The sequence below is a fragment of the Amblyomma americanum genome, chromosome 4, assembly GCF_052857255.1.
Source record: "Amblyomma americanum isolate KBUSLIRL-KWMA chromosome 4, ASM5285725v1, whole genome shotgun sequence".
Lineage (NCBI taxonomy): Eukaryota > Metazoa > Arthropoda > Arachnida > Ixodida > Ixodidae > Amblyomma > Amblyomma americanum.
In genome coordinates, this window is record NC_135500.1 from 38182926 (window position 1) to 38193452 (window position 10527).

The window sequence follows — 10527 nt, forward strand, 5'->3', positions numbered from 1 at the left end:
AAGTAGCGCCGACACAGACGTCCGCCGAGCATCGGCGTCGGCATGGCAAAGCGAAATACAACGAAGAAACTGCGCTGGCATACGCGGTATACTGATTGAGATCGGCTGAGGCGAGCCGCTTGGTTTCAGGACTCGGTGTCGTCAGTCGCTTGCTTATCTTTTCTCAGCATATCGCAGTACCGGCCAAGTTTGCTGGCACATGACATCGAAAGGCACTGCTATGCACAGCATGTGTACAAAAGCAGACGACGCAGCAATACGTGTGTCACAACTTTTGGGGCTTATGTGACCAGGTTTGCTGCTCTTCCATGATAGTGACGTCGCAGCACTCCCCGGCGCTCAGTATAAAGATTGCAATAATAAATTATTTACTGCACATATATGAATTACGCAGCGTGTGTCACGCGCCCTGGGGCAATAGGGCAATACGCAACGCTTGAAACAAAGAACACGTCAACCAAAAATTTGGTGTCTCCACCCCTTAAGCCCAATTGGGCGTATGCACTCACTTGAGTGTCTGGACAATGGCGACGGCCGCCCATCGAGCCAGGTCACCACGCAGGTGGAGCGCGGCCAGCTCAGCAAACACCTCGACATACTCGACCATAGCCAGGCACGACTGGAGCCGCTCCACGGCTCGGTCCTGCAAGACGCAAACAGATGCACTGAGTGAAATACCACAGGCTGAATTGCATGCTGGACAGCACATAACAGTATTCCCAAGTGAACAGCCGCCCATGGCTATAAGGAAAGGGTTAGTGGGGTCTGTAATTACTGTGCAGTAACGCATATTTGCACTGTGTTATTTTTTGCATTCCAGCCGGGAGGGGAGGTAACAAAGCAGCACTGGATTAGGGGGGAGGGGATAAGAGGGCTGCAGCCCAGGGCCTGACCTCGGACAGTAGGAGAAGGGGGCCCATTCATTCTAACCTGCTTAGTATATGGAACCATGGGCAACGGAACTTCGATTGACATGTGTGAAGCGAGAAAACCAGAACGAGCAGACGGGGCCCCCCCACCTTATGTAACAGCATGCGTTTAGCCTGATCATCTGGGGAGAGCTTGTCGAGCTGCAAAAACAGGAATCCCCAGAGCCACCCCGGCGGGGCCCTCTTTCTTACGGAGCGAGGTGCGTTTGCTTGGAATAGTTTTCGGGGTTTCCTGTCAGTCCGTCTGTCCAGTGCAGTCTGCAGAGGAGGGGCAAGGGGGAAACACCTAAAACATGTAATGTGGGATGAGGAAAATCGCCCTTGCCCCTCGTCACCACCACGCCACCCTCCACCTCTCAAATAGTTCCGCCGCTCTCCTTCACATAGAAAGGATGTGCTGCAGTACCCAACAGTGCCTCCCCTTAAACATTTCTTTACTGTGATGGTAATTTGGGCGGGGGAGGATGAGTAAGATAGCAGATGATGATGAGTCTGATGGCAGAGTCTAGACAGGAAAGGAAGAAGACGTCACACGTGCTTTTGTCCGCGTGCCGTAGGGCATGGAACGTTCACTGTTCGGGCTAGGGTTGTGAAGAGTGAAGGGGAAAGATGGAGAACTGGACACAAAGGCCTGTCTCCAGGGCCCATTCCTGCCTAGTGGCGGCGCACCCTCGCGCGCGCTCAACGGAAAAAGTAGGTCAGACTGGCCACCAAACTTTCCAGAAAGAAGTAGAAAAAGATGACTCAGAGGCGACGGAGGGCACATAACTACGCCTGCGCTAGGAGTCGCCCTCTCCCCTTCGCTTTCGCGCTCGGCGTCGACGAGGCGAAAGAAAAATCGAGAACCTCCCAGAACATGGCAATGTTCTGAGAAATGGCAATTATATGGGAGTGCTTGAGGCCATTGCCATGTTTGATCCCTTTCTTGAGGAGCACATCAAACGCTATGGGAACAAAGGAAAAGGTCACAAATCGTATCTGTTAAAAAACCATTTGTGATGAATTTATCGAGCATATGGCAAAGGCTGTCATGGAACGTCTCGTTGAAGAAGTGAAACACGCAGAACACTTCTCTTTAATTGTTGATTCGACTCCAGACCTTACTCACGTTGATCAGGTGTCAGTTGTTTTACGACACTATTTAAATGGGAATGTGTACAAACGCTTTCTTCGATTTGTTCCAATCAAATCGCATACCAGCTTGTATCTTTTCGATACCGTGATGTCCCTCCTGACGACCAATGGCATCTCAATTGATGATTATAGGGGCCAAGCTCATGATAATGCGAGTAATATGTCAGGAAAATACAAAGGACTGCAAGCTCAAATCAAACACCTGAACGAATTGGCAGTCTACGTCCCGTGTGCTGGTCATTCACTGATCTTAGTTGGCACGTGTAGCGCTGACAGTTGCCTTGAGGCAGTCAAATTTTTCACTGTAATTCAGAGAATGTATGTGTTCTTTGCTGCCTCACCTAAGCAATGGAGGTATCTTTTGGACAGCATGGGCGGAAATGGCCAGCAGCTTGTTTTTAAAAGTCTCTCTGAGACGAGGTGGTCAAGACACACTGAAGCATGTAAAGGCCATTCTGAAACATTTCAATGCAGTCTTGTGTTGCCTTGAAGGTATATCAAAGAACGAGGAATAAAAAGGTGACACTAGGAACGAAGTGCACTCTCTCTTCAAGAAAATGACAAAACTAGAGACTGCATTCATGGCGATTTTCTGGGGTGAAATCTTAGAGTACTTTGACAAAACAAGCGTAGCACTTCAGAAACCAGGCCTAGACATTTCACCTGCTGTAGACCTTCTGAGCTCTCTAGAAGGCTTTGTTAATTCTCCGCGACCTCTCTTTGATACCTTCGAAGAGAGAGCACGCACGCTAAGTACCAATCAATGTTATCAGGATGAGAGCAAACGCATCGTTTTGAGTAAGCACTCGGACCGAAAAAGCGATAGTGCGCTACAAGGTAGAAAAAAGTTTATCGTAGAGACCTACAATATTGTACTTGACAGTCTAAGCTCTGTTTTGCGAGTGCGAAAGGCTGCCTACACTGAACTCTGCGAAATGTTCGGATTCTTAAAATTGTTGACAGAAGTTGGGAGAGAGGCCTCTCTGGCACAGCAGGCTGAGAAGTTGGTGAAAACCTAAAAAACAATTTGGAGCCAGCATTTTCTGCTGAAATCATTCAGTTTGCGAACTTTCTGCACAACTCTGTGTGCCAGGACACGAGTCCCCTGGGAATAATGAAGTTGCTGCACGAAAGAAAGCTTACTGATGTGTTTCCGAACCTTTCTATTGCTTTGTTTAAGCATGCACGTGGAAAACTGTGAGACCGAATGATCATTTTCCAAGTTGTTGCTGATAAAAAATCGCCTTCGTTCGAGCCTCCTTGACCACAAGGCGAACTCGCTTGCTATCATGTCCATTGAAAGTGACCTCCTCCGCGATCTATCCTTCGAACCGACTATATCCGATTTTGCCAAAGCAAAGGCGCAAAAGATGCCATTTTAAAAGAGGACTGCTTGCGCTATACATGAATAGTTCCAATAAGTTTGTTGTGTCGCCTCCCAGCCTCCACAATCCCAATGAAACGCTGAGCAGTGTAATTCAAGATACGCAAATCTTCGTTGTTCGTCTCTTGTGATATTTAGCATGCTTATAAAAACAGTATTTTTGTTGGTATCGTAGTGCTACGTTTATTTGGTGTTGTCCTTGCATGTCTTACCTTAAAGGAAAATATTTTCAAATGATGTTTTGTAATTACAGTTGGTAATTTTCATCTGTATTCTAGTGCATTTTTATGGTGTTTGTATTGCCTTAAGCACTGTATATATCTATTGCATATTTATAGAGTAGCGTGTATAGCGAATACCGCAGTAGTCAGATGCTTGAATTTTAATAAACAATGTTTGGGATACAACCATGCGTCTCCTCACGGGATTAAACTTAGTGATGCAAACAAAGCCTAGCTTCAGAAGGATCGACACCTGAGCTGTGTTGTCTTTTCTGCGTTCTTGTTCGTCTTGAGTGCACTAAACTTTTCCTTAAACCTAGCTTTTGCTGACAACAGAATGCGGATTAATCACAAAGTGAACATATGTGCTGGTGTTTACAACAGCACGCGTTTCAAGCAAGTTTTGTTGTTTTCCTTCTAATAATAACAATAATAATAATACCGTTGATTGAACTTCATTCTTTTTAATTTGATTGAATTAAAATGAAACATGGCATATTTCCAGTAGCGTAGCAGGCGACAAAGGGGGGTGGGGTCCGTATAGGGAAAGGGGACCTGCATGCGCATTTGCCCAGGGCCCCCGTTTTTCTTAATCCGGCCCTGTAGCAGAGTACAACAATTATGTAGGCTACAGCAGAAGTCAATGGCCAACGTTCAAAACAAACACACAGAAGATATTAGTACAAAGCTTCTGAAAATATTTCATTACCTACAATGTTAACTGCCAGCAATGAGATTATTCCAAAAATGCAAATATGTGGAAATGATAGGTCTGTTCAATTTGGTTGTGAAGAAGAAGGACTGGGCTTCAGCATGGCATGTAATGCAAAGGCAAGATAACCGATGGTCATTAATGGTAACGGACTGGATTTCAAGAGAAGGCAAGTGCCACAGGGGGTGGCGGAAAGTTAGGTGGTTAGTTGAATGAACGAGATTAAGAAGTTTGCAGGGATAAGGTGGCCGCTGCTAGCACAACACATGGTTCATTGGGGAGATGTGGAAGATGCCTTTGTCCTACAGTGGTAAGGCTGCTGCTGATGATTATCAATTGTTACACCAGTTGAAGGGCTGCAGCAATTTTGCATTTGTTTTGGCAGTCCAATGCATGTCTGCTACACTACTGTGTTCGTTTTGCGAAAGTGCTTGCCTAGTGTAGCACGAGTGCTGGGTTGGCTAGCACTCTCCCAAGTGCAGATGAATAGCAGCACCCATGCATAGGTTGAAGATATGCCCATAGCCTGAATAAAACGGTGGCATTTCTTTCTTGAACGGTGGAGGTAGGTAGCTGTTTGTAGCATCAGGGTTGCAAACCTGAGCCCATAAGTTGAGCCCCGTGGGTAGGATTTCAGCCCATATTCATTAATAGTGTATGCTATGCATGTAACTGCCTTTTTTTTTTTTTGGAAAACGACAATTTCCTGGAGCTGGTTCATGGAAACAATTCACTGTGATTTGCTGTTTGAAAATTATTCATGCGGTTCAGGACGCTGGCGCCCGTTGATGTGGGAGGGATGCAGCTGGCTGCTATTTGGTGGCGACGCCAAAACTAGGATACGACAAGGCCTGCACTCGCACTGGCACTGCCATAGAACTTCACGGAACTGGCGCAGCGACTGCAGCCAAATCGAACTGACCCATAGGTTCAAACAATTCAAGTCTGAACTTTAAATCTGGCAGTTTGACATGCTGCTCAGAAGAAAATATGCAAATGGCGTTCGCAAGAAAACAAACCTGCACCCCACCTGCCAGTATCAAAATAGTCACCACAGCCTAGCATGCAGAATGCAGCAGTACCACACATACGGGGCTGATGACATGCGCTTACACATTTAATGGCACATGTTCTAGCATATGGTGAATGCTAAACTTCTGGCTAATATTTCCAGAATATCAGGCACTGTAACCCATGTGGTGTTTTTCATCCCATGATTGCGGCTGTTTTTACATGATTTGGGATACTTGGCATTTCGTTAAAAACCGTCCAAGAACTGTTTTTCACATTAACACAAACAACACAACTACAGAGTTCCAGAAAACATGCTGAAGTTTTGCTAGCACCAAACTTATACTCCCAATTGACTATAAAAAGTGTGAAACTCTCAACAATTCTCTATGGTTCAATAGAACTGTTTGGATGCCAAGTGGAGTCATCCAGCATTTACCCTTTGGGGGTTTGAAACCCAGGCACAGTGCAGTCACGGCCATATTTATTTTATTTTTGCAGGTCTAGCTGGCGCCAGACACCCAGACAATAGGTATTCTCAAGACTGGAAGCCTTAGTACTAACGCACTAAAATATCCTAAAACTCATCACCAGTAGACGACATGAGATCAAGGTTGGAAGAGAATGTGGCCGCTATGGAATGTAGGCAAAATATTGCTGCTCATCAATTTGGAAAAGTGGACTCAAGTAAAGTGTTATCAGAGATACTGTGTAACTGAAAATGGGGCATCTGATCCTTATCCAAACAAGAGATGAAGAAGGCGTCACCATGTGAACTCGCACCGAACAGCAGTACCAAGCCAGAGAACTGATGGAGGCTGCGGCAGAACAGTGCCAGAGACAACCACAGAAACAAAGCAATGAGCTAGTTGTACCGCAAGGAATTTATTTTGGGCAGAGTAAAATCATTGTTCTTCAAAAAGAAAAAAATAGCAGGGGCACATTAAGGGACGACATTTTCTTTGCTCTGATTTCACTCTTCCCCAACCAATGGCTTTATTAAAGGTGCACCAAAGAGGAATCTGAACTTGTCTTTTAACCGCAGGAACACGGTCTACACGTTCCAAGCTTTCTTAGAAATTCCAAATTATTGTCCTGTTAGGCCGATTTCCCAAACTTAGATCTGATTAAATGTCTTGGCTCTCACATTTTTTTGAACTAGCCTCAGAAAAGAGGACTCAACCAACGCGTGGAATGGCCTTTAGCCAGTCCTGTGGCGGCTTTGCTTTCACTTTTATTTTGTTTTTTTGGGGGGGTTTCTGTAAACAAACAGTTTCAGTCACAGACAACATAGCCACAAATTAGGCCCACGGAAATAAAAATACGTGTGGACACATTAATATACGTATCACACTGCCGATGGCAGAGCGGAATGGGACTGGCTGAAAGACAATCCACATGTTGATTGACTCCTCCCACCTTCAGCATTGGGTTAAAAAAGGGAGGGAGCAGGGACGTTTAATTCGATTTAAGTTATGGAAATCGGCCGCACAGGACAATAATTCAGAATTTCTAAGAATGCTCTGAACGTGTACATCGAGTTCCAGCGATAAAAAGATGAATTCAGATTCTTCTTTAGTGCTCCTGTAAGCCTTACTTTTCATAAGCAGGCTTATTCAATTAAATATTTGATTGTATATTTCTGTGTGCTGCTATAGCTATATGTTCTTTTTTTTTGCCACGAACAACATTTTATGCCAAAATAAGTGCAAAGTTGCCCACAGTAACACCATCACAAATGTAAAATTGAGCAAATGTTATTTCAAGAAAATGTCCTTAAATTGTACCGTGTCACAGCTAACAATGGCATGAAGTATAGAATGTCAGTTGCTGGAATCAACATGAAATTTGCCTCAGCACAGTGGTGTAAGTTTCACGTTTGCACTTTAAGCATTGCAAGCTTTCAACAAATGAGCTCACTAACGCAGTAGTCTTAGTGCATGTGAAAAGTGTGTGTGTTAGGTGAACCTGTCCATCATCCTTGAGTTTTGAATTGAGTATAGAAGATGACAGCATGTGTGCAGCATACTGGCATACAAAACAAAGAAAGCAATGCAGAAACACAATGAAAGGAAGAAGGTCGAACATGAGCACGAGAAGGTACGATATGTGAAATTTAACCCACGTATGTCAAAACCTAAAAAATTTGAAAAAAAATTAAATATTTTTCAATATAAAATGTTTATTTCACTTCACAATTCAGAATCATACTTTTATTGGTGGAAATAATTCTCTCGTCACCGGCTTTTGAGGCATCATACAATGTAAGATACTAGAAAAATTCGCTACCTGTTATGTGTGGTAGAGCTTCAAATATTTGACACCGACTTTAAAATCCCACTTATCACGTGCGGTAGTTTCCTTATGACAATGTGCAAAAATTATATGTCTTTCTTGTAGAATTACAATGTAGTCCATGGGGTTGAGTTTAAAAAATGGTGTCTACAAAAGACAGGCAGACCTTTCTAAACGCAGACAATGCACATCACAATCCTTGCACAGCAGAAGGTTAGACCCTCTTGAGCCTAGGAAATTTTACACAATAAACTTATAGAGTTATACGCAAAACAACAGTGTCCTACATGCAGGACATTAGGCATATCTGAGTTAACATCCCAAAGAGACGCACAGGCTGTGAGGGACGCCATAATAGAGGGCTCCGGAGTAATTTACGCCACCCGGAGTTCTTTACTGTGCGCCAACATTGTATAGCACACATTTGTTTTTGCATTTCGCTGCCATTTAAATATTTAAATGTGGCCACCATGGTCAGGATTCAAACCCGTGACCTCGGCATCAGCGGGGCCAAATGCCAAAGCCACTGAGCTACTGTGCTGGGTCAATGACCAAGAGAAGCGCTGCTGGCGCTATCAATTAAAGTTCTGGTTTGGGCTAACTTGAATAAATAAGCTGACAGTCATCGCCCGCTTAGCCTACATGTGGACCTTTCATTTGTCCTCGTTTATTTGGCACTGCCAGCTTTCAGTACAAGCTGTGTACAGTAGCAATAAGGATGTGCGATCAACTTTGATATGCTAACACTCATCACTCCAATAACAACTCATTATGAACTGATTCCTTCATGTTACCCAAGTCTCAGTTCTGGTAGATGCAAGCAGTGCATACGTATGCAACAGCACTGAAAATGCTCGGTGCAAGGCCTTCCCTTGTTTGTAAGTGACTGGAAATTTTTCAGTGTAGTGCACAATGGACCTAATCAACAGCCACCAAGTAATTTGTTTTTTGCTGCATATAGATTTGGGCACAGAATTGCAAGCAGTAGTCACCGAGCTGTTTTGGTATAACTTGAGTTCAGGTAGTCATAAGAACGAAGTTTCAAAAGACCCCAATTATGACCACCTAGGTGCACTTTTCCCATTTATTACGAAGGTTCAAAGTGTAGGCACTTTGAAAATGCTGCTTAAAACTTGCAGGACAAGAAACCTTGGAGAACAGCCCTTAAATAAACTCTGCCTAAAAAAATCACTTCTTTGTGCACGCTGTTTGTTTCTGCCAATACATTGGTGACAGACCAGGTGCGTTCATCTTCACATAATTAAGCAAGGAAAACATTGTGCCTGCTGCAGGGAGACTTACAGATACTAGCAAGCACTGAATGAATACAAGACATATGCTCTACCTCCTTGGGAACATTAGGTAAGAAGCCCACTGCACCAAAACACTTCACCCAATACAGTGGTCGCAATCAAGAATCAAGAAAGGGGCTTAGATGTCCCGCTGAAGCCAGCACTGACAGAAGCATGAAAAATATTTAGGGACAGCCTTGATGCGAAATAGCCACACTATTTGCATAAGCAGCTAATGCCCTCACTCACAATACCCCAAGAAAATGCTGCCATTCTCACCAAATGCAAAGGAACATTGGCCGCATGTCGCAAGATGAGGTCATTGAGAAGAGTCAGCAAACTGGACGATGAATAAAGGAACTCAGCGATGACAGCAGACTTCCCAAAACGACCTGCAAAAACATAATTTCAAGATACACTTCTTTGAAGCTATGTATACGATAAGTAATAACTACAAACAAATCTCTGCCTGTTTGACAAACAAAAAGCAAAGCCAACTTGAAATCCTTGAAATGCAAACGAGTGACTGGGCCATGTGAGCTAAAATCAATACTAAACATGCTAAACTAAAAAAATATAAAGAAGCTGTGTAAAAACGTCACATGGACAGCTGTGCAAAAACATCACACAACCAATTGTTGTAGAAAATCAAACAGCTGTAAAATACGTTCAAGAAGGCCATTTCATCAAGGCAAGTAGCACTAGTACACTAAGAATATTTGTGGATCAATGAAGGAGCTTGCTCAGCAAGCACATGCATGCAGCCTATGCGATGATCGTCAGCATTCAGAGGTGCTATACCTCTGAAAAAAAGTCACTTTGAGAAATATGAACGATACGGCCTCACGCCATACTCAATATGCAACACACATTACTAACCTAAGAGGTGATTTACCACTTACAGGCCACAAAATTTAATGAGTGCATACACAGTCTTCAGTGGCAAAGTTGCACTCAACAAACAACTCTCATCTCGCATCCACACTGACATTTTAGGAAGGCAATGACAATTATTATTTGCAATGCATGGTCGATTAGCATAAAGCCTCTTCTGACTACTACAACCAGCGCTTCCTGCAAACTTTTTTAGAATTTCGTAGAACGGCTTAATAGGTCGGATTAATCGCGTACATGCGTTCATCCTAACGAGTGGCAGAACCTCAAAACAACCGAGACTGCTGAGGGTTTCTGCGCACCTACGATGTGCAGGAAAAGACGGCCAAGAGCAAATATTCCCCGAAATTAGCGGAAAAGTTCTCAGCGCATTGTTCTTCCAACATTGCGCAACTACAACAAACGCCGCGCAGCGAAAGCACGCGAACACGGAAGGAAAAACAAGGTGGTGTCTTCTGAGGCTGTTTTCCTGCGTCGCCTGTAACCACTTCGTCGGGTGCTGCCGGTGCATTTTGACGACCAGCCGATCTGTCATTGACCTAGGAGTGTCGACGTTATGTCAGTGCAAATACGCGCCTGCAACACAAATGCGTCGGATCTAGTTTCGATTACATTGCGCTTGAGGTCTACCGAAAAAATGAAATGTGGCCGCTAC

General features: G+C 44.1%; 1 protein-coding gene across 1 annotated transcript in view; it reads right to left on the reverse strand.

Annotated features, from left to right (window-relative positions):
- Positions 1-10527, reverse strand: part of Pex16 (peroxisomal biogenesis factor 16) — a 40115-nt gene that overhangs the window by 29226 nt on the left and 362 nt on the right. The window contains exons 2-3 of the mRNA XM_077660854.1: positions 9258-9370; positions 510-643 (exon numbers count right to left, since the gene is read on the reverse strand). Of these exons, the coding sequence (XP_077516980.1) occupies positions 510-643; positions 9258-9370 (247 nt within the window). The remainder of the gene's footprint in view (positions 1-509; positions 644-9257; positions 9371-10527) is intronic.